The 25,838-nt window shown below is 36.0% G+C and overlaps 1 protein-coding gene across 1 annotated transcript in view; it reads right to left on the reverse strand.

Moving 5' to 3' along the window:
- Nucleotides 1–25,838, reverse strand: part of DNAAF4 (dynein axonemal assembly factor 4) — a 101,833-nt gene that overhangs the window by 29,527 nt on the left and 46,468 nt on the right. The window contains exon 7 of the mRNA XM_081227393.1: nucleotides 14,860–15,091. Coding sequence (XP_081083519.1) covers nucleotides 14,860–15,091 — 232 coding nt within the window. The remainder of the gene's footprint in view (nucleotides 1–14,859; nucleotides 15,092–25,838) is intronic.

Raw genomic sequence — 25,838 nt, forward strand, 5'->3', positions numbered from 1 at the left:
TTCTTTGAGTGAAACTATACTCCAAGTTCTGATATTATGAGATGAATAAATATAAAACTGCACTTAGAGTAATAAAATCAACATATACCAAAGTGAAGAATTTTAAAGCAACCAGAGACAAAGGATGGATTACCTTATAAAGGATCAATGTTAAATCAAGAGCAGACTTCCCAGCAGCAATATTAAAAGTCAGAAGGCAATAGAAACATATCTTCAAGTTACTGATGGAAAATAACTGTCAATCTTGAATTCTACAACCATCTAAAACATCACTGAATAACAATAACAAAATAAAAATAACTGAAATTAACATTCAGATCTTTATTAAAGAACTACTAGACAGGAATAAAGATGCAGACGTAGAGAATGGACTTGAGGATACAGAGTGGGTTAAGGGTAAGCTGGGACGAAGTGAGAGAGTGGCATGGACTTATATATACTACCAAATGTAAAATAGATAGCTAGTGGGAAGCAGCCGCATACCACAGGGAGATCAGCTCAGCTCAGTGACCACCTAGAGTGGTGGGATAGGGAGGGTGGGAGGGAGATGCAAGAGGGAGGAGATATGGGGATATATGTATATGTATAGCTGATTCACTTTGTTATAAAGCAGAAACTAACACACCACTGTAAAGCAATTATACTCCAATAAAGATGTTAAAAGAAATAAAAAAACCACTAAAGGATTTACTTAAAGGAAAGGTAATTGGATCCAGAAAGAACTTAGATGCAAGAAGCAAAGATAAATAAAAAGCAGTAAATATGGGTCAACAGAAATAGTAATGAGTATATGTGGTAAAGCCACACTAATGACTAAATTTAGAGGTTTAAAAATAAGGTGAGATCAGTTGACTCCCTCCCCGCCAAAAAAGTGGAATAAAATCTTTAGACAGTAACATAGAGGATGGGTACCACTGAAGTTCATGTATTAAATTTCCTTCTAATATTTACAAGTAATGGTAGAGATTAAATTTTGTTTAGTATGCACATTAAAAATATAATTGTAATTATATCTATGTATCAAAACAGTTATAAAAAATTTAATATTGATCATTCAGAGAACAAAAATAGAATGTATACCTTTCAAGTTAGTACAAAGGAAAGGAGGTAATTAAGAAAAATTATTTAATCCAAGGCAGAAAAATAGAAAAAAGAACAAAAAAGGAAGTCTGGTAAATATAAATCACAAAGTAACAGGGCAGAAGGAAATTCTAAGACGTTAGGATATAATTTATTTTATTTTTTAATTAATTAATTTATTTATTTTTGGCTGCATTGGGTCTTCGTTGCTGTGTGCAGGCTTCCTCTAGTTGCGGAAAGTGGGGGTTGCTCTTCATTGCAGTGTACGGGCTTCTCATTGCAGTGGCTTCTCTTGTTGAGGAGCATGGGCTCTAGGTGCATGGGCTTCAGTAATTGTGGCATGTGGGCTTAGTTGCTCCACGGCATGTGGCTTTTTCCCAGACCAGGGCTCAAACCTGGGTTCCCTGCATTGGCAGGTGGATTCTTAACCACTGTGCCACCAGGAAGGTCCCAGGATATATTTTATTTATAATAATAAACCTAAGTAGCCCATATCAAAAGAAAGACTCACAATAAACAAAAATACACACTAGCAAACTACAAATGATTTATAAACACATTTGTATATAACACAATGACCCACATAATATAAAATATGAGAACAACTATCATTCCCCTTTTATATATTTGGAAAAAAAATTCTCCCTAATAATTCAAGGACAAAAAAAAAATCATGATGGGTTACAAAATATTTGCAACTAAATGGCAATGAAAACACAAGATTTCAAGACTTGGTGAATGTATTAATGCAGTGTTTAAGAGAAAAAATTATAACTTCATATGCATGTGTTAAAAGATTCAAAAATTAATTCAAACAAATTGTATAAAGAGCAGAGAAAACCCAAAGAAACTAGAAGAAGCCAAATAAAAATAAACAGAGGAGTTAATGGAATAGAAAACAAAGAAACAATAAAAGATCAACAAAACCAAAAATTGCTTTTTTGAACAAACAAAATTTGCAAAATGCTGCAACAGTTGATCAAGGAAAAATAAAATAGTATTAGGAACAACAAAAACAAACAAACAAACAAAATATATATATACATTTCTTTTTCAGATTCTTTTCCATTATAGATTACTACAAGACATTGAATATAGTTTCCTGTGCTATAGAGCAGGTCCTTGTTTATCTATTTTACATACAGTAGTGTGTATATGTTAATCCCAAACTCCTGATTTATCTCTCCCACCAGCCCCTGCTAAAAAAAATGTTTTTTAAAATTATTCCTTATATGTGGAACCTAAAACAAAAAACCAGACTCATAGATACAGAGAACAGATTGGTGGTTGTCAGAGGTGGGGGGTGGGAGGTGGACAAAATGGGTGATGATGGTCAAAAGGTTTGAACTTCTAGTCATAAAATACATAAGCCCTGTGAATGAAATGTACAGCCTGGTGACTATTGCTAATAATACTGTATAGCATATTTGAAAGTTGTTAAGAGAGTAAATCTTAAACGTTCTCATCTTAAGAAAAAAAATTGTAACTTTGTATGGTGCTGGACTTATTTGCTAGATTTACTGTGATGATCACTTCATAATATACACACATATCAAATCATTATATTGTACACATGAAACTTATAATAAGTCAATTAAATCTCAATAAAAAAAGAATTTAAAAAAATTATTACCTTTCCTCTGTTTCTCCCTTCCCTCTTCCTAATACTCCTATTATTTGAATATTGGACAACCTGAATGGATACTCCAGTTGTTTTATCTTTATTATTTTAAAATCTCTTTCTTGGGGCTTCTCTGGTGGCGCAGCGGTTAAGAATCCACCTGCCAATGCAAGGCACATGGGTTCGATCCCTGGTCCGGGAAGATCCCACATGCCACGAAGCAACTAAGCCCGTGCGCCACAATTACTGACCCTGTGCTCTAGAGCCTGTGAGCCACAACTACTGAGACCACGTGCTGCAACTAGCAATCCTATGTGCCTAGAGCCCATGCTCCGCAACAAGAGAAGCCACTGCAATGAGAAGCCTGCGCACCGCAATGAAGAGTAGCCCCTGCTCACCACAACTAGAGAAAGCTGGTGAGCAGCAACAAAGACCCAACACAGCCAAAAGTTAAAAAATAAAATAAAATAATAAAATCTCTTTGTCATCTTATTCTATTTTCTGGAAAAAAAATTAACTATATTCCAACTATTTGATTTAATTTTTAATTTTTTAAATTACATTTTTAATTTCCAAACCGTTCTTTTAGGAAAAATTCTTAATTACAGCCTCTTGTTGTTGTTCAAGGATTAAAATATGTTCTCATCTCTCTGAGAACATTAATTATAGTTCTTTATTTTCTTTTAATTTTTGAATTTTATTTTTTTATACAGCAGGTTCTTATTAGTCATCAATTTTATACACATCAGTGTATACATGTCAATTCCAATTGCCCAATTCATCACACCACCATCACCATGCCCCCATAGCTTTCCCCCCTTGGTGTCCATAAGTTTGGTCTCTACATCTGTGTCTCAACTTCTGCCTTGCAAACTGGTTCATCTGTACCATTTTTCTAGGTTCAACATACATGCATTAATATACAATATTTGTTTTTCTCTTTCTGACTTATTCACTCTGTATGATGGTCTCTATATCCATCCATGTCTCAACAAATGACCCAATTTTGTTCCTTTTTATGGCTGAGTAATATTACATTGTATATATGTACCACATCTTCTTTATCCATTCATCTGTCAATGGGCATTTAGGTTGCTTCCATGACCTGGCTATTGTAAATAGAGCTGCAATGAACATTGGGGTGCATGTGTCTTTTTGAATTATGGTTTTCTCTGGGTATATGCCCAGTAGTGGGAATGCTGGATCATATGGTAATTCTAGTTTTAGTTTTTAAGGGAACCTCCATACTGTTCTCCATAGTGGCTGTATCAATTTACATTCCCACCAACAGTGCAAGAGGGTTCCCTCTTCTCCACACCCTTTCCAGCATTTGTTGTTTGTAGATTTTCTGATGATGCCCATTCTAACTGGTGTGAGGTGATACCACGTTGTAGTATTGATTTGCATTTCTCTAATAATTAGTGATGTTGAGCAGCTTTTCATGTGCTTCTTGGACATCTGTATGTCTTCTTTGGAGAAATGTCTATTTAGGTCTTCTGCACATTTTTCATTGGATTGTTTGTTTTTTTAATGTTGAGCTGCATGAGCTGTTTATATATTTTGGAGATTAATCCTTTGTCCGTTGATTCGTTTGCAAATATTTTCTCCCATTCTGCAGGTTGTCTTTTGGTCTTGTTTATGGTTTCCTTTGTTGTGCAAAAGATTTTAAGTTTCCTTAGGTCCAATTTGTTTATTTTTATTTCCATTACTCTAGGAGGTGGATCAAAAAAGATCTTGCTGTGATTTATGTCAAACAGTGTTCTTCCTATGTTTTCCTCTAAGAGTTTTATAGTGTCCAGTCTTACATTTAGGTCTCAAACCCATTTTGAGTTTATTTTTCTGTATGGTGTTAGGGAGTGTTCTAATTTCATTCTTTTATATGTAGCTGTCCAGTTTTCCCAGCACCATTTATTGAAGAGACTTGTCTTTTCTCCATTGTATATCCTTGCCTCCTTTGTCATAGATTAGTTGACTATAGGTGCGTGGGTTTATCTCTGGGCTTTCTATATTGTTCCATTGATCTGTGTTTCTGTTTTTGTGCCAGTACAATACTGTCTTGATTACTTTAGCTTTGTAGCATAGTCGGAATTCAAGGAGTCTGATTCCTCCAGCTCCATTTTTTTCCCTCAAGACTGCTTTGGCTATTCGGGGTCTTTTGTGTCTCCATACAAATTTAAAGATTACCTTGTTCTAGTTCCATAAAAAATGCCATTGGTAATTTGATAGGGATTGCATTGAATCTGTAGATTGCTTTGGGTAGTATAGTCATTTTCAAAATATTGATTCTTCCAAGAACATGGTATGTCTCTCTATCTGTTGGTATCATCTTTAATTTCTTTCATCAGTGTCTTAGAGTTTTCTGCATACAGCTCTTTTGTCTCCCTAGGTAGGTTTATTCCTAGGTATTTTATTCTTTTTGTTGCAGTGGTAAATGGGAGTGTTTCCTTAGTTTCTCTTTCAGATTTTTCATCATTAGTGTATAGGAATGCAAGAGATTTCTGTACATTAATTTTGTATCTTACTTTACCAAATTCATTAATTAGCTCTAGTAGTTTTCTGGTAGCATCTTTAGGATTCTCTATGTACAGTACATGTCATCTGCAAACAGTGACAGTTTTACCTTTTCTTTTCCAATTTGTATTCCTTTTCTCTCTTTTTCTTCTCTGACTGCTGTGGCTAGGACTTCCAAAACTATGTTGAATAATAGTGGTGAGAGTGGACATCCTTGTCTTGTTCCTGATCTTAGAGGAAATGCTTTCAGTTTTTCACCATTGAGAATGATGTTTGCTGTGGGTTTGTCATATATGGTCTTTATTATGTTGAGGTAGGTTCCCTCTATGCCCACTTTCTGGAGAGTTTTTATCATAAATGGGTGTTGAATTTTGTCAAAAGCTTTTTCTGCATCTATTGAGATGATCATATGGTTTCTATTCTTCAATTTGTCAATATGGTTTATCACATTGATTGATTTATGTATATTGAAGAATCCGTGCATCCCTGGGATAAATCCCACTTGATCATGGTATATGATCGTTTTAATGTGTTGTTGGATTCTGTTTGCTAGTATTTTGTTGAGGATTTTTGCATCTATATTCATCAGTGATATTAGTCTGTAATTTTCTTTTTTTGTAGTATCTTTGTCTGGTTTTGGTATCAGGGTGATGGTGGCCTCATAGAATCAGTTTGGGAGTGTTCCTTCCTCTGCAATTCTTTGGAAGAGTTTGAGAAGGATGGGTGTTAGCTCGTCTCTAAATGTTTGATAGAATTCACCTGTGAAGCCATCTGGTTCTGGACCTTTGTTCGTTGGAAGATTTTTCATCACATTTTCAATTTCATTACTTGTGATTGGTCTGTGTATGTTTTCTATTTCTTTCTGGTTCAGTCTTGGAAGGTTATACCTTTCTAAGAATTTATCCATTTCTTCCAGGTTGTCCATTTTATTGGCATAGAGTTGCTTGTTGTAGTCTCTTAAGATGCTTTGTATTTCTGCGGCGTCATAACTTCTCCTTTTTCATTTCTAATTTTATTGATTTGAGTCCACTCTCTCTTTTTCTTGATGAGTCTAGCTAATGGTTTATCAATTTTGTTTATCTTCTCAATCAGCTTTTAGTTTTATTGATATTTGTTATTGTTTTCTTTGCTTCTATTTCATTTATTTCTGCTCTGATCTTTATGATTTCTTTCCTTCTACTAACTTTGGGTTTTGTTTGTTCTTCTTTCTCTAGTTCCTTTAGGTGTAAGGTTAGATGATTTATTTGAGATTTTTCTTGTTTCTTGAGGTAGGCTTGTATAGCTATAAACTTCCCTCTTAGAACTGCTTTTGCTGCATACCATAGGTTTTGGACCATCGTGTTTTCATTGTCATTTGTCTCCAGGTATTTTTTGATTTCCTCTTTGATTTCTTCAGTGATCTCTTGGTTATTTAGTAATGTAGTGTTTAGCCTTCATGTGTTTGTGTTTTTACGTTTTTTTCCCTGTAATTCATTTCTAATGTCATAGCGTTGTGGTCAGAAAAGATGCTTGATATGATTTCAATTTTCTTAAATTTACTGAGGCTTTGTGACCCAAGATGTGATCTATCCTGGAGAGTGTTCCGTGAGCACTTGAGAAGAAAGTGTAATCTGCTGTTTTGGGATGGAATGTCCTATAAATTCCAATTAAATCTATCTGGTCTATTGTGTCATTTAAAGCTTCTGTTTCCTTATTTATTTTCATTTTGGATGATGTCCATTGGTGTAAGTGAGGTGTTAAAGTCCCCCACTATTACTGTGTTACTGTCGATTTCCTCTTTTACAGCTGTTAGCAGTTGCCTTATGTATTGAGGTGCTCCTATGTTGGGTGCATATATATTTATAATTGTTGTATCTTCTTCTTGGATTGATCTGTTGATCATTATGTAGTGTCCTTCCTTGTCTCTTGTAACAGTCTTTAGTTTAAAGTCTATTTTATCGGATATGAGTATTGCTACTCCAGCTTTCTTTTGATTTCCATTTGCATGGAATATCTTTCTCCATCCCCTCACTTTCAGTCTCTATGTGTCCCTAGGTCTGAAGTGGGTCTCTTGTAGACAGCATATATATGGGTCTTGTTTTTGTATCCATTCAGCAAGGCTGTGTTCTATTGGTGGGAGCATTTAATCCATTCACGTTTAAGGTAATTATCGATATGTATGTTCTTATGACCATTTTCTTAATTGTTTTGGGTTTTTGTAGGTCCTTTTCTTCCCTTGTATTTCCCAGTTAGAGAAGTTCCTTTAGCATTTGTTGTAGAGCTGGTTTGGTTGTGCTGAATTCTCTTAGCTTTTGCTTCTCTGTTAAGCTTTTGATTTCTCCATCGAATCTGAATGAGAACCTTGCTGGGTAGACTAATCTTGGTTGTAGTTTCTTCCCTTTCATCACTTTAAGTATATCATGCCACTCCCTTCTGGCTTGTAGAGTTTCTGCAGAGAAATCAGTTGTTAACCTTATGGGAGTTCCCTTGTATTTTATTTGTCATTTTTCCCTTGCTGCTGTCAATAATTGTTCTTTGTGTTTAATTTTTTCCAATTTGATTACTACGTGTCTCGGCATGTTTCTCCTTGGGTTTATCCTTTATGGGACTCGCTATGCTTCCTGGACTTGGGTGGCTATCCTTTCCCATGTTAGGGAAGTTTTCAACTATAATCTCTTCAAATATTTTCTCAGGTCCTTTCTCTCTCTCTTCTCCTTCTGGGACCCCTATAATGTGAATGTTGTTGCGTTTAATGTTGTCCCAGATGTCTCTTAGGCTGTCATTTCTTTTCATTCTTTTTTCTTTATTCTGTTCTGCAGCAGTGAATTCCACCATTCTGTCTTCCAGGTCACTTATCCGTTCTTCTGCCTCTGTTATTCTGCTATTGATTCCTTCTAGTGTTTTTTTCATTTCAGTTATTGTATTGTTCATCTCTGTTTGTTTGTTCTTTAGTTCTTCTAGGTCTTTGTTAAACATTTCTTGCATTTTCTCGATCTTTGCCTCCATTCTTTTTCCGAGGTCCTGGATCATCTTCACTATCATTATTCTGAATTCTTTTTCTGGAAGGTTGCCTATCTCCACTTCATTTAGTTGTTTTTCTGGGGTTTTATCTTGTTCCTTCATCTGGTACATAGCCCTCTGCCTTTTAGTCTTGTCTATCTTTCTGTGAATAGTAAAGGTTTCTTGATGCACTGACTGTTTCCACAAAGTGATTTCACCAGGAGTCCCTCATGTGAGGACGTTCTCTCAGATTCTCTTGGTGTGTGAACTGTCTTCAGGTTCAACATATGAATGAAGTTTGGAGGTTGGTGTCCATCCTGCTAGTGTTCGAGGGTCTCCTGCAGAGGCGGGGGTGGCTGTGGCTCACCATGAGGACAAGGACACTGGCAGCAGAAGTTCTGGGAAGTACTCGGCGTGAGCCCTCCAGGAGTCTGCCATTAGCCCCACCTAATTATACTTCTTTTTAAGTTTTCTTCTATTCCCTGCATTACTTGGTTGTTCCAAGTTGCATTTTTCTGTTTGGTTCTTGGCTGTCTGTTCATATTAAAGATGAAGTACAAATATTCTGACTGGAAATTTTGTATACATGAATCTAAAGATTGTTGACTAGTGAGCTTCAGCATGGTGAACTAGTGGGGCCATTATAAATGCCAGGGTTTTTTCGTCCTATACTAGTTAGCTTCCCTGTAGAGGAATTCTCCAATCTACATAACAGGTGCACTGGGCTCCTGCATGCATATGGGGAAGAGAATAGAGCTGGAGAGGATCTCTTGAATCAGTATTTATATTTTTACAATGCAGACTTTCACTCAATCTCTGTATTTTCAGAGCAGAATCTCACTCAGTCCTCAATTGTGCAGAAAGTAAATCCCCAGTTATCTGCTGTAGTACAGGAGGAGATCTGGTAATCAAAGTCCTATGCACTTTCAACCAATCCTATTTTTTCCAGACCTACGTTTGCCCCTCCCTTTAGACGTACCTAGTTCTACCAAGTTGAAAAGGGACAAATCCACCTACCCTGAAGCCTCATCTCTCCCACTACAATGCTTTTAGTAGCTTAGCAAATAGATAGCTCAGCAAATCAAAACTAGTTCAACAGATACCGGTAACTGACCTCAAGAGGGTTCCCCTTTTGGATTTTTTTTTTTTAATGTGGAACATTTTTAAAGTCTTTATTGAGTTTGTTACAACATTGCTTCTGTTTTGATTTTTTGGCCTCGAGGCATGTGGGATCTTAGCTCCCCGACCAAGGATCGAACCTGCACATCCTGCATTGGAAGGCAAAGTCTTAACTACTGGACGGCCAGGGAAGTCCCGGCTTCCCCTTTTGAACAAAGCTATTTCTAACAAGACAAGAAAGCCCCCATAGTCATGTAACTAATTAATGCTCATTGATTCCCCTTTCCTTGAATCTTATAAATATAGACAACAGTACAAGAGCAGGGACCCTCAAATGGAGCCTTTTGGGGGAATGGCCTCACTATGCCTGGCCCTAAGCATAACTCTGTGGAATAGTAAGAACTTGAGGAAATCGTGCACACTTTGATGCTTTCCTGCCTAAAATCAATAAACATTATTTTTTCAATTTTATTGAGAAATAATTCATGTACAATAACTATACTCATTTTAAAGTATATTAAATGAGTTCTGACAGATGTACATGCTCCTGAAATCACAATCAACACAGAAAATTTCTATCACCTCTAAGAGTTCCCTATAACCCTGTGAAGTTCATCCTTTCCCTTCACTCCTGGCCCCAGGCAACCACTGACGTGCTCTCAGTCATTATAAATTAGTTAGTATTTTCTAGAATTTCATGCACTAGGGACTGGTGTCTTGCTTTTTTCAGAATAATTTTGTGATTCATTCATGTCATGTGTATCAGTAGTTGTCTCTTTTTTTAAAAATAAATTTGTTTAGGGCTTCCCTGGTGGCGCAGTGGTTGACAGTCCGCCTGCCGATGCAGGGGACACGGGTTCGTGCCCTGGTCCAGGAAGATCCCACATGCCGCAGAGCCGCTGGGCCCGTGAGCCACGGCCGCTGAGCCTGTGTGTCCGGAGCCTATGCTCTGCAACGGGAGAGGCCACAACAGTGAGAGGCCCACATACAGAAAAAAATAAAAATAAAAAAATAAATAAATAAATAAATAAATTTGTTTATTTTTTACTGCATTGGGTCTTCGTTGCTGTGCACGGGCTTTCTCTAGCTGTGGCAAGCGGGGGCTACTCTTCATTGTGGTGCGCGGGCTTCTCATTGCAATGGCTTCTTTTGTTGCAGAGCACAGGCTCTAGGTGCGCAGGCTCAGTAGTTGTGGTGAATGGGCTGAGTTGCTCTGCAGCATGTGGGATCTTCCTGGGCCAGGGATCAAACCCATGTCCCCTGCATTGGCAGGCGGATCCTTAACCACTGGGCCACCAGGGAAGTTCCAGTTGTCTCCTTTGTATTGAAGAGTAATATTCCATTTTATGAATGTATTTCATAATTTGTTTATCCATTCACCTGTTGATGGACATTGTTTCCAGTTGTTCACTATTGTAAATAAAGCTGCTGTGAACATTTGAATACAAGTTTTTAGGTGGACACATTTTTCTTGTGTAAATACCTAGGACTAAAATGGTTGAGTTATATGACAGGTTAGATGACAGTTGACACTCTTCCAAAGTGGTTGTACCATTTTATATCTTGACCATCATTGTACAAGGTCCAACTGTAGCACATCCTCAATAACATTTTGTACTGATGGACTTTCTAATATTTAAAATTAGCTATCTTATTTAACCACTATATTTCACTGTGGTTTTAATTTGCATTTCCTTACTGACTAATGATGTTGAACATCATTTCATGTGCATATTGACCATTCATATGTCTTCTTTTGTGAAAAGTCCATTCAAATATTTTGTCTAATTATTTATTGAGTAGTTTGTCTTCTGCGTATATATTATGTACATGGTGAGGCAAGAATCAATGTTCATTTGTTTCCATAGATACCCAATTGTTCCAGACTTTCCTTTCCCCATTGAACTGTTCTGCTTTTGATGAAAAGCATCAGACCATACAGGTTAGGATCTATTTCTGCTCACTGTACTCCATTCTCTTGACCTTTCTGTTCATCCTTTCACCAGTTCCACCCTATCTTGATTACTGTAGCTTGATGTTAAGTCCTCAAATCAGGTAGTATAAGTCCAACATCTTTGTTCTTATTTTAAAAAATTTCTTTAGTTAGTCTAGGTCATTTGCATTCTAATATAAATTTTAGAATCAGCTTGTCGATTTCCACAAAAAGCTTACTGGTATTTCTGTTGGAATTGCATTAAATCTATACATCAATTTAAGGAGAAGTGACATCTTAACAATACTGAGTTTTCCTATTCATGAACATGCTATATCTCTCCATTTGTTTAGGCCTTTAAAAATATCTCTCAGTAATTTTTTATTGTTTTCAGTGATGAGATCTTACACTTCTTTTATTAAATTTATTCCTAAACATTTTGTGCCTTAGTGTTATTATAAATTGATTAAAGTTTAATTTTCCAATTGTTTGCTGTTGGTAAATAAAATCATAAGTGATTTTTGCAATCTTATATCTTGAGACATTGCTAAATTCACTTATTAGGTCTAGCAGTTATCTGTAGATTCCTTAGGGATTTCTACATAGACAATCATGTCATCTACAAATAGACAGTTTTACTTCTTCCTGTCTAATCTTCACAGCTTTTATTTCTTCTTCTTGTCTTAATGCAGCAGTTAGGACCTCTAGTATAATGTTGAATGAGGTAGTGAAAACAGACATGCTTGCCTTGCTCTTCAACCTAAGGGACAAAGTACACATTAATTCATCAGTAAATATGATGTTTGCTATAGATTTTTGTGTAGAAGGCTCTCATCAGATTGAGAAAGTTTCTTTCTAGTCCATTTTTTTATTATAAATGGGTGCTGGATTTTGTCAAATGCCTCTTTGCAATATTGAAATAATCACGTTTGTCCTTTGTTCTGTTAGTATAATTATACTGAATAATTTTCAAATGCTAAATCAACCTTCTCTTCCATTACCCATTTCCAGAAGTCAAAAATTCTCTAGGCTGTGTGAAAAAAAAAAACATGACTGCAGTGGTTTAACCAAACATGGGTTTATTTTTCTCATTTAACAAGCTTGAAGAAAGATAGTTCAGCACGATTTATCAGCTTTCCAATGTCATTAATGTCCCAGGCTCTTTCTTCTTCCCTGTTCTATCATTCTTAATGTATGGCATGCCTCTTCATGATCTCAAGAAGTGTTAATGCACTTCTTGGCAAAGATCTTCATCTTAGGTAGAAAAAGGAAAGGGGGAGCAATAAGAAAGGAACTGGGGACACTTATCTCAGAAAAGTAATACTTTTCTATAAATCCTTAGTAGATTTCTTCTTGCATTTCAAGAGCCAGAACTGTGCCACTTGGCTACATACTGTTACAAGAGAGTCTGGGGAAGTAAATTTTGTTTTCCCTTTTTTTTAACTAATTTAAAATTACTTTGTTTGTAAAAATGAGTCACTGCTTTGATCCTTATTTTTTCATTTTATAATAAAAAATTTCAAGTATGTACAAAAGTAGACAGGATAGAATAATCACCATCATGCATTCATGACGTGACTTCAATTATCAACTCATGGCCAACACCATTTCATCTTTACCTCTATCCATTTTCACATACCATATTATTTTGAAGCAAATCTCAGACATCATATTTACCTATAAATATTTCAGTAGGCATCTCTACAAGATGAGGACTTTATAAATTATCACGTCTAAAGAAAATATCATTATCACATCTAAAGAAAAATGTAATTATTCCATAATTTCTTCAAATATCCAATCAATACTCAAATTTCCAAGCGGTAAGTTTTTAAGCTGGACACATTTCTTCTGTCCCCCACCCCCAAATCATGATTCTATTGGTAAAAAAGGAAAAGGAGAGTATATATTGAGTAGGCAATCTACAGCACCCGCCACACCATTTGTATTCAGTATACTATAAAAGTAGTTGTCTCAAGAACGTTTCTGGGGCAAATAATACAATATTCTTTCTATAGTTAGAAATGTTATCAAATGAGCATTTTTAGTTAGAGGTGGCATTAAAACAGTAGCATTAGACTTTTTAGGAGCAGCCTTGTTTTCCTCTTTAAGAGGTCTAACTTTACTGGCCAATGAGACATTTGTCAATTTTTTAAAGCAGTTACTCACAAATCCCAGCTAACTGAAGTTATTTGTATCTACAACATTTTATGTTCCTTAGGCACTGGACACACGTTAAGTCATATTTGTATATTCCATAACTCCAAGTACAGAGGAGACACTGAGTAAATGAATATTTGTTAAATGCATGGACGAGATGGAAGAAAGTAACCAAAGCCTACTAAAGAATGCTACCAGTCATCCATAATGATACTACTGAAATAAGGAAAAAAAGGACTTCTAGAGTAAAATATCCAAAAAAGGCTGATTTATACATTTTTTTCCTCCACCATGTTTAATTTCCCTTGTATCCTTGGATGAATTTTTTTTTAAACATCTTCAGGATATCTCTTATATACAAAAGTTTGTTTGGGTTCCACCAGTGTCTTAAAACATCCTATTTGTTTAGAAGTAATTGAAATTAGGAAGGAAATGCTTTCAAATACTCCAATTGTATCAATATTTTGTTGAAATGGCATTAAAGAAGGAGATAGTGTAGTAGTTAACTTGCATGTCAATATTAAACCACAAAAGTATATAAATTTAATAAAGCTACTGCTTAATATTTACTCTAAATGACTTTTTAACATGCTAAACCTCACTGTTAAAGTAGTAAAGACATGTAGCCTTTGAAAAGAACATAGGTTTCAGAATCAGATCTGGGTTCAAATCCTATAGGTTTGCTTACTGGGTAGTTGTTTATCCTTTCAAAACACCTATTTCCTTTAAAATAAGAATAACAGCACTTACCCCAAAGTGCTGTTGTGAGGATTGAGTGATACAATCAATAAAATTACCTGGCATATAGTAATCACCCAAGAAATGTTAATTGTCACTGTTATGTAAGTGATTTAACTACAAAACGTTCCATTTACTAAACATAAATAAACCCAAAACAAAGTTTAATATTCTAAAATCAGATAAAAACTCTTAGCTTTCAATAAAGAAAATTGTCCTCTCATCTATTTTTGAATACACCAGAATCAAAGGCCAGAAAAGTTCTTGTCTGCTTACAGCAAAGTTTGCTTAACAGTACTCATTTTCCTGAGTTATGTGATGAAAAGGTCTTTTAATGAAATTCCTATTTTCTTATCTCTAAAGAAATAAATGAATGCTCCTGGTACTGATAATTCACTCCAAGTCTTACTGCACCTGAGTTAAACACATATTTAACAACACCTGCATAAATTTCTAAAGGAAGCACATGAGTAAAAACAATATTGAATCTTTGCTCATTTTATTATGAAAACTTCACTACTTCCTAGAAGAAGAAATAAGTCTTTCACCTTAGTCTTTGTATTGTAGTAATTCATATACCAAAATAATGACCTAATACTGTGGATAGATTCATTCACATACACACACACACACATACACAAACACACACACACACTCTGACATATATACTTCACTAACAGGACTCACTTTCCCAGAAAATATTAAGTAATCATTGTACCTTTTGTGGCAAGATTTCTAGATACCGAATTCCTAGTAAGACCTTTATGTTTTAATTTTTTTCTCTCTTCTTCAATTTGCTTTTCTTGTTGATATAATTTTTCTTCTCTCTGAATTATTTTATGTTCTTCAGCTTTTCTTTGCTGATCTTTCCAGGTTTCCAATTCTTTAGTTGCTTTTATCCGTTCATTTTCTTTCATATCTTCTATTCTTTTCCTCTCTTCTTCTTCAATCTGAAAAAATTAAAATTACCAAATCCTTTAAAACATACAAAAAGCAATATTTTAAAAATAAGAAATTCATTATAATAATTAGTTATTTTTACCTTTAAACACTTGTCATTAAATCTGCAGCAATAGTTAGCAGTGAATAAAGAATTAAAATGGGAACAGTACATGATTTAGCAGAATGCTCAATGATATGGTGTCACTGAACGAAGGTCTTAGTTCCAGATTTACCATTAACTATTGACATGTTCTTGGGCAGTCACTTTCTCTAGCCTCAGTTTACTTGCATGTAAACTGTGGACAGGCATTCAATAGATGATATCTAAGGGCTTGGTTAATAAGAAAAAAAAAAAGGAAGAATTTATTACTCTGAAAGTTAAGTCACTTGTCCCCAAATCTTTACACACACACAAATATACATATGCAAACATTCACCTTTCTACTAATGCCAGTCTTACCTTGTCTTAGGACTGAAGTTGTGCCGACCTTCACCTGAGGAATGAGGGAATAATAAGAAGGGAATCGGAAGGAGGAACTAGGGAGTTCGTCTCTGGTGGGTGGAAATGTTTGAACTTTGAATCCTGCTGTCAACTATGTTTGCAATAGCAGTTATTTGACATTTCCACATGAAAAGCTAAATATCAGATGAATCTGAAAGCAATACATTGCTCAGTCGTGTGCCAATTTTTCTCCCTTTCACAAACTTCCCTCATACGGGCAAGAAAAAAAAGTCCCTGTGAAACAGAGTAACTGGTTAGTATATATGGTTGACTCCATGTACCTAACCTTCCTATGGTAACAAAAATTTATCACCTCTATCCTCTAGAGAAGCAGTGTCTAACAGGGCTTTTTTTAATGGTAGTAATGTTCTGTACTATCCAATACATTAGCCACTAGTCACACATGGCTAATGAAGCACTTAAAATGGGGCTAGTGTGACTGAGGAACTGAATTGGTAATTTTATTTACGTTTCATTAATGTAAATTTAAATTAATTTATTTTTAAATAGGACATCTGACACAACTCTAGAATGACATGCTGGGAAAAAGTTTCCTAGAGGCTGAATTATTTTAGGATATAGAATTAACATTATAGGTATGAAAATCGTGCACTGAAGAGGTACTCTATAATATTTGCATGAGTTAATACCCTCTTCTGGAGACTGTTCATTTTCCTATTATACCATGAAACATTTATTGTAAAATAAATTTCACAGATTACTAACAGGAGTTTCTTATAATCCCAGAATTGCCCCTAAGGCCTAAACTAAGCACAAAAGATGTTAATTACTATATGTCCTAAATTCAGAGAGCCGCAGTGAGCTGCCAACAGGTTGGGCCAGAAAGAATCTGCACGTGGCAATGAACCAGCATTTAAATGCCTGATAACAGGCCATGATGAAGATGACAACTTCCCCCAGTTTAGTAATATGTTTGCCTTTTTTCCCCCCTTCCTCTGTTCCCCAACACACGGAAGGAGGAAAAAGTATGTGAAGAGTTAGAACACCACCCCTCATGATCCCTGTTAAGCAGAGTGAATTTTGAAAAGTTTTTAAAAATGCATAAGACTGAGTCTTACTTACCAAAAACAAGACTGTTCTTATAACCAAAAGTAACAAGAAAGTTCTTCTATTATGCCAAGATGTAGTAAAGGGAAATACGTGTGTGTGCACGCATGCACACATGTGTGCATATAAAGATATACGTATATGCAATTTATAATAGGCTATATTAGAAACACAAAAATAGTCCTCAGGGATTAATGAGGAAGAGGAAGGATTAAAAAAGGCTTCAAAGAGCAGGTGACAAAAGGAACTAGAATGAACAGAAAAACATGAAGAAGGTAATACCTTATGATTATGATAAAGGCAGACTACATACAGCAAAGAGAAGCAGAGACAGACAAATGTGAAACAATCCTTGAAGGTCTTATTTTTAAAAAAACATAATAAGGGGAATATACCACTTAAAGGAGGAACATGTAGTAACTCAGAAAGCTAGAAAAACAATCACCACACTGAAAGAACTGGATTTTAAGTGCTTTGTACTGCTCAAAAAAGGATGCCATATAGTATGGGATATTAGTTTAATACAGACAGCAAATATAAGTAACGGGAGGATAATGAGCAGCTCCTAAACGAAATTCCTGAAGAAAGGGAAATCTATAATTATTTTAATTTGGAATGAATCTCTGGCTTATCAGGCATTGTTCTTTTTAAGCCAATCTCATTTATTATGTATAAAAATAATAAATAAAATACTAGAAAACTGAATCAAGGAAAATATTAAAATTATAATACATCTTGATCAATGATGTATTTCTTATCTATGATATTAGGAAATCAAAAGAGAAAAAAATATGATCTCACTACATGTCAAAATACCCTTGATACTAAGAAAAAAAATTTTAGATCAATAAAAGGACCTACACAATATTATGCTTCATAGTGAAGCATTAAAAATATTTCTAGTAAAGTACCTAAGGCCAATATGTCTACTGCTTTACTATTTTCCTAGCGGGCATAACCTACACAACAGAATTTTTGAAATAAATAAATTTTTTAAATGAATAAACTTTAAATAATAAATACAAATATAGATTATGCAGAGCTAGAACCATCATTATTTGCAAATAATATGGTAGACTACCTAAAAGAACACAAATAATAAACTGACAAACTATTAGAATGAAAAGGAGAGTTCAGCGAGGCAATCACATACAAGATCAACTTATACAAACTCTTAAAACTAACTTTCCTACAATCTGGCAATAAACAATTAGAAATACAATGGAAAAAGTCATTTCATTAGTAACTGCCAGAAAAGCTTTTAAAATGCTACAAGTAAGCTTTACAAAATATGAGTCAGCCCTATATGTAAGCTAAATAATTTTGCTGAGGGATATAAAATGTAAGTCTGAATAAATGGAGATAAATGCCACATTCCTGGAAGAAAATCTCAATATTTTAAAACTCAATATTTTGATATTCTGCAAATTAATTTATAAGTCAATGTAAATCTAATCAAAATACCAAAAGAACTCTTAGGGAGCTTGATAAGTAACTGTGAAATTCATCCACAGCAGAAAACGTGCAGGTTTTATGGAGCTGTGAAGAGGTTGGCAATTCTCATCCATAAAGATCAAGTATAAAACTAGACAAATTTATCAAAAACAACCAATTCAGGGCAGTGGGAATTAACCAAAGGCAGCCTGCAAATTGATAAGTGTTTATTCTAGAAGAACTGCTAAAGTTATAGGTAAGAACAGTGGGAGGCTCTGACCTGCTTAAGGTTACTCCCAACCACCCGCCTCCAGCCAGGATGAAAAGACTGACATTTTTACCAACATGAAACTAGGAAAAAGAACCCAGCAGCTTTGTTAGCAAAAACGGTGGACTCATTTCAGGGTGGGGCAGTGAAAATCTGTGGCTTTGGTGGAGAAAAGTGGTAAACTTTGGTGGAGAAAAGTGGGAATGAAGAGGGAAAATTTACAGTTGAGGTCCGAGTCAGGGTAAGTGCCTGAGTATTCAGAAAATTAAGAGAAAGATCATGTAAATTAGAGAGCCATAGAAGGTCTGTAATAAGCTCACCATACACCCCTGGTTAAACAGCAAGCTATGCATTTCTGGGTGAGACCTAAGGAAGCCTGGCATAATACAAAGCCAAGGGATACTTGAGAACTTGCTCTAACTGTGAATGTACTTCCAAACCCACACACAGACCAATCAGCAACGGGGTGGAAGCCTTTCAGGCTGAAGGTGTTTACTACTTCTGCCCAAATCATCAGCTAACAAGTGAGTTACGCAGACACAGGGAAGACCCTTAAGGAAGTCAGTCCAGAAAACAAGAATTAAAAAACTCATCAGAAACATCAGCAGTTGTATACCACAAGGGAGTCTAGACTGATCCCACAGGTAAAGTCCAGGCAAGTTACTAAAAAATAAACAATTAATTAAAACAGAACTCAGAATTACTATAATCTACTAACTAAAATGTCTAGTTTTCAACCAAAAATATATCAAGAAATATTTACTAAAGACTTCTCAAATTTGATGAAAACATTATATACCTCAGAGAATTTCAAACCAAAGTAAAATAAATACAAAGAGATACACCTAGATACAACTTAGTCAAACTGCTAAGTAAATACAAAAGCCAAACAAAAACAGGGAAATCTTGAAAGCAGCAAGAAAAAAGGGACTCATCATGGACAGGGGAACAATAATATAATTAAAGGCTGATTCATCATTAGAAACAACACAGGACAGAAGGCAGTGAAATGACACGTTCAAAGCACTGACAGAAAGAAACTCAAACTACCAGTTCTAGATCCAGCAAAACCATTCTTCATAAATGAAGATGAAATAAGCACATTCCAAGATAAACGAAAACTGTGTCAAACTATTGCCCACAGACCTGTCCAACAAGATATACCAAAGAAAATCTTCAGGCAGAAAGGAAATGGCACTAAACACTAACTCTGATCTGTAAGTGGGAATGAAGAATATGGGAAACGGTAAATATATAGGTAAGTATAAAAGACAACACAGGGACTTCCCTGGCAGTCCAGTGGTTAAGACTTCTTCCAATGCAGGGTGTGCAGGTTCGATCCCTGGTCGGACAGCTAAGATCTCACATGCTTTGGAGCCAAAAAACCAAAACATAAATCAGAAGCAATATTGTAACAAATTCAATAAAGACTTTAAAAAAAATGGTCCACATCAAAAAATCTTTTAAAAAAAAGACAATACAAATGGATAAACAAAATGTGGTATATACATAATAATAAAATATTATTCAGCCTTAAAAAGGAAGAAAATTCTGACACATACTAAAAAGTGGATGAACCTTGAAGACATTATGCTAAGTGAAATAAGCCAGGCACAAATGGACAAATATGGTATGATTCCACTTACATGAGATACCTAGAGGAGTCAAATTCATAGAAACAGTAAAATGCTGGTTGCTAGGGGCTTAGGGAAATGTGGAATGGGACGTTATTATTTAACGGATACAGTTTCAGTCTGAGAAGATGAAAAAGTTCTGGAAATGGATGGTGGTGATGGTTGCACAGTAATGTGAATGTACTTAATACCACTGAACTATACACTTCTAAATGGCTAAAATGGTAAATTTTATGTTATGTTTTATCCAATTAAAAAAAATGTAAAAAGACAATAAATATTTTATTGCTTTTCTTCTCTTTATTTAAAAACTTGAGATATTTTAAAAAGCAATACTTTTTTAAAAAATAAATTTATTTATTTATTTTTAGCCGTGTTGGGTCTTCGTTGCTGCATGTGGGCTTTCTCCAGTTGCAGCAAGTGGGGGGCAGTGCGCGGGCTTCTCATTGCAGTGGCTTCTCTTGTTGTGGAGCATGGGCTCTAGGCACATGGGCTTTGGTAGTTGCAGCATGCAGGCTCAGTAGTTGTGGCTCATGGGCTCTAGAATGCAGGCTCAGCAGTTGTGGTGCACGAGCTTAGCTGCTGCGTGGCATGTGGGATCTTCCTGGACTAGGGATTGGACCCGTGTCCTCTGCATTGGCAGGCGATTCTTAACCACTGCACTACCAGGGAAGTCCCAACACATATTGTTTAGTTTATAATATCCATGTACATATACCTATTCATGAATGGCAATAATAGCCCAAAAATAAGGAGAGAAAAATGGAATTGTATAAAGCAAAGTTGCTATATTTTACTGGAATTGAGTCAGTGTTAACCTAAAGTAGATTATAGACTGTGATAAGTTAAAGGTGCATATGGCAACAATTAAAAACTTTCACAACCTAAAAAATATATATTATAAAAATTACATTTATTTATATTAGATTATATATATACACACACACATACATACACATATACATGTAAATAGCTAAAAGGTCAACAAGGGAGCTCCAGTTTCAGCTCTGACATGTTCAGAAGTTGTCATTCCTATCCTTATAACAAAAAAAGACACACTGAAAACCAAGTTTTCTTGGACCCATCAGAGAAGTGAGTCACAGGGCAAACTGCTACACTGAAACACAGAGATAAGTGTATCCAGAAAGACAAAAAGATCTGCTTGCCTATTGCAGAAGCAACTAGAGCTGCAAACTGGTAGGAACACTTAAATGGTAATTTTGACACAATGCTGGAGTCAGAGTGTGGCCCAGCATGACAGTGAGAAACTCTTGGGAGCCACAATCTTGGAGGGTGACCCCATATTTTTGTGAGCTTTACCATCAGAAACCCCACTAGGTTACCATGAATAAGAACTCTGGCAGAAAGTGGGGGGGGAAATAATCATTGTGAAATACAGATATACCCAGAGTATTCTCCATAACAAAGATCTACTCTCCAGGAGAAAGGACCTTGTCAGAGCTAAAGGAATTCCCTTCCTGCTGGGGGAAGGGAATTCCTCCCACTCCAGTCCTCCCCAGCCTTCCTGTCCCACCTAAAGGGAGAAAAAAAACACAGTTAACTGTCAGGGCTTCAGGAAAATACATGGGGAACACTGCAGCTGGAGAAGGGAATAAGAGTCAAGGGAGAAAACTGTATCACTGGAGGAACACTTGTGAAGATCACAGGCCCAAAATACAGGCCCATGAAAAGACTGAGATTTAATGGCAAGATTATAGATTGTTTCCACTCCCTTACAATTTATTACCACACCAACAGGGTTCCAGGATAATGACAGTGGATTACAGAAGAAAGAGCTTATGACAAAGGCTCTCTCTGAGGATGAGTAGACAGAGAAGCCAAAAATCCCAAATTCAAAAGAGAAGGGGAAAAAAAAAACGCCCAAAAAACAAAAAAACACTAGAGGAATCTGAAGCCTCTGGTACCTGTTATGTACAGCTAACATAACTAACATTAAACATAACTCAAAACCCAGTCAGGGTAAATACATCTACTCACTAAAGGCATATTAACCTTAGTTTCTATTACCTGATACAATATGCCTAGTGTTCAACAAAAAATTGCAGGGCATGCCAAAGGCAAGATAAAACACATTGTAAAGAGACAAAGCAATCATCAGAACCAGACTCAGATACAACACAGATGTAAGAATTATTAGGCATGGAATTTAAAATAACTGTTTAATATGTTAAGGGCTCTAATGAGAAAAGAAGACAACATGCAAAAATGTCCCCTAGGAATATCTTAAAGTTTTATCTCTGTGGGGACTTCCTTGGCAGTCCAGTGGTTAAGACTCCAGGTTTCTAATGCAGGGGGCGCAGGTTCGATCCCTGGGCGGGGAACTAGGATCCCACATGCTGGGCAGAGTGGCCAAAAAAAAAAGTTTTAGGGGCTTCCCTGGTGGCGCAGTGGTTGAGAGTCTGCCTGCCGATGCAGGGGACACGGGTTCGTGCCCCAGTCCGGGAGGGTCCCGCGTGCCGCGGAGCGGCTGGGCCCGTGAGCCATGCTGGGCCTGCGCGTCCGGAGCCTGTGCTCCGCAACGGGAGAGGCCACGACAGTGAGAGGCCCGTGTACCGAAAAAAAAAAAAAAAAAGTTTTATCTCTGTAAACAAAGAATGTTGCCTGCCATTCTGATAAACAAACAATGTTGTCCACCATCAAGCCATCAGCCACTGTAGATGCCCCAATGGTGTACCCTGAGGGGAAATTAGGATGGAGAAAAACAGGATACTGGCCCTAGACAGTTAAGAAGCATTTCAAAGGAATAATTTCAATGAGCCCAGACTCTAGCATCTTCCCATACATAGAAAAGCACTAAAATCATTAACTTGAGATGTCTTTTTCTTGTGCCTAGCAGTAATCTTTTGATGTTCAACTACATGTTTTTTGTTTGTTCATTTTTTTCAGCAAAAAACCCTATATATCCTGGCTCATTCCTTCCCACTCTGGGACAGTTCCTCAGAGCTATCTGAGAGGCTGTTTCCAGGGCTACAGTCCTCAGTGAGGTCCTTGAACAACACACAGCCTAAAAATTGAGAGTTATGTTTTATCTTTTCAGTCAACATCTTCCACATGGAGCTATATATCATTCTAACAATGAGCTCCCTTAAGCTAAGAAAATTCAAGTATTAATTCAGTCTGAAGTTTAATAAATACAGTGTTAAAATTTCTCTTGGAAAGCTGATAACTTCTGAAATTTAATTATTTAGTTGTTTGTTTATATTCTGTGGAAATGATAATCCAGTTAAAATAATATAGGTATGTGTTCAAAGCTAAAATGTAACAAAATTGATTTTCATTTCAGTTCCCTTCTCTTCTCCCTATGAACTGAAACATGTCCCCCCAAATTTGTAATGTTGAAGCCCTAACACTCAATGTGACAATATTTGGAGATAAGGCTTACATGGAGGTAATTAATGTCAAATGAGGTCATAGGGGTGGGGCCCTGATACAATAGGATTATTGTCCTTATAAGAAGTGACACCAGAGTGCTTTCTCTCTCTCTCTCTGTCCACCATGTGAAGACACAGCAAGGACGCAGCCAGCTGCAAGCCAGAAAGCGAGGCCTCACCAGAAAATGGATTGGCCTGAACCTAGATACTGGACTTCCCAGCTTCCAGAACTGTGAGAAAATAAATTTCTGTTACTTAAACCACACAGTCTGTGTTTTTTGCTTGTTTATTATGTCAGCTCAAGCAGACTAGGACATTTTCTTTTCCCTTTGGCAGATTTTCAAATAGGTGAAAGGTGGCCCAAAGATATCATTGAGAGTTATAAGGAGAGCCAATGGCTAATTAATTCACAAATAAAAAATCAAACTCATGAATAACTGAGAGGAACTTGTTAAACTCTCCAGCAAATTTGGACATAAGTAAACTGAAAGGCAGAATAACCTAACTAAATTGAAATCTGGACTTTCATATAAAGCATAAGAATTTGTAAGTGTCTTGGAAACTCCAGGTGTAGACAAGGATAAGAACAAACTCTTACTATAGTAGTTAGCTCTATCTGTCCTTGAACAAAAGTTATTACTTGATAGAAAATTCTTTGGTCTTACACTATATGATTTCACAATCCTGTCATGATTTGTTGGTATCTTTCAAAGATTCAGCTTTGGCTTATTGATGAAGAAATCTTTCTTAAATCAGTACCTGGGTTTACTACACAGAGACATAGTACTGACATGTTTAATGTCATATATGTTAAAATGCTTCTATTAAACTAGCCTTCAAATTCAAGGAACAAATCTGACAGAACTGAGGAACAGAAGAAAAACTGCAGTTTTTTAAACCAGATTTTGGCTAATGGAAATGAATTAATATCATACTCTTGTACCCTACTCTTCACCTTATCCTTGTTGTTCAACAGTAATCTTATTCACCTCTGATAACAGACTTTTGCAAATAATTTCCTTTTTGGAGGTGTCCAATTGAACTCAGCTACTTCCATCTCAAAAGACTTTGCTGTTCAGATGACAAGGAACCATCAACAACTTAAAACTCTAAACTTCTCTCTGAAACAAAAGTATTTCTTCTCCCACACTCTGTTCTTTCCAAGGCTAACAAAAACCTAATCAGTATTATAAATGTGTGACCCTATACTATCCATCTCTTTTCCATAACACTACTTCCATAATACATATAATAGCCACTTGAACAACTCAAATTGTACCAAGCTTAACTCCATAAAGTGTGGGCCACTTACTTCCATATACAGAGAATTAAAAATATATATATTGGGCTTGCCTGGTGGCGCAGTGGTTAGGAGTCCACCTGCCAGTGCGGGGGACGTGGGTTCATGCCCCCGTCCGGGAGGATCCCGCGTGCCGTGGAGCGGGTGGGCCTGTGGGCCATGGCTGCTGGGCCTGTGCGTCTGGAGCCTGTGCTCCGCGGCAGGGGAGGCCACAGCAGTGAGAGGCCCGCGTACAGAAAAAAAAAAAAAAAAAAAAAAAAAAAAAATATATATATATATATATATGTGTGTATATATATATATTTATATATATATTGCCCTAAAATTATCTACTTATAAACCTTCAGTGACTTCCCAAGAAGCTGATTAGGGTCTAGATTCAGGGACCTAGGGTAAGTAGTGAAAGAAGACTGACCGTCTTGCACTCAAGTTGTAAGAGCTCTGAGAAACTGCTCACAGACTTTCTCTGAGCTCTGTGAGGCCAGGGGACATAGGAAATAAAAAAAAAATTTTAACCACACCTCTGGAAAAGATGAAAAAGCTTATAGTCAACAAAAAAGTGGATATATATGATTGTTGAAAGTTTATTTCTACACAGATGCTGTGAATTTGGGATATATTTACACAAAACATAAGTAGGTCAGTAGACTTGACAAAGTGTAAATATAAGAAAGTGTCAAAGATACTGCGTTTTCTCATGATACCATGCTAATGGCTAAAGTTAATTTCTCATATGTTTGGAAATTTGGTAGATGCACATAGAATTTTAGTGATTCCTGTTAGAACAAAAAGAAATTAAAAGTCTAAAAAATAATCATAGGAAGATAAGCACTGTTCCTTTTTCAAAAATAAATGTTTTGTTATTGGGGAAAACATATGTTTATTATTGGGAAAACATAAAAAATTCAAAAAAAATACAAAAGAAAAAAATACTAGTGATCTTAACCCCCATTCATTTTCTATACTTTTTTAATTATAAAAATAAGATTTTATGTAATGACCTTTTTCAAATCATCAGAAAACACATGGATACACTACCATATTAACTGAAATGGAAAAGCCAATCTTCAAATTCAAATGTAACTACAAGGGACCCAGAATAACCAAAATAATCTTGAAAAAAAAAAGTTGGAAGGCTCATACTTCCTAATTTCAAA

This window comes from Mesoplodon bidens, assembly GCF_964165515.1.
Source record: "Mesoplodon bidens genome assembly, chromosome: 3".
NCBI classification, from domain to species: domain Eukaryota; kingdom Metazoa; phylum Chordata; class Mammalia; order Artiodactyla; family Ziphiidae; genus Mesoplodon; species Mesoplodon bidens.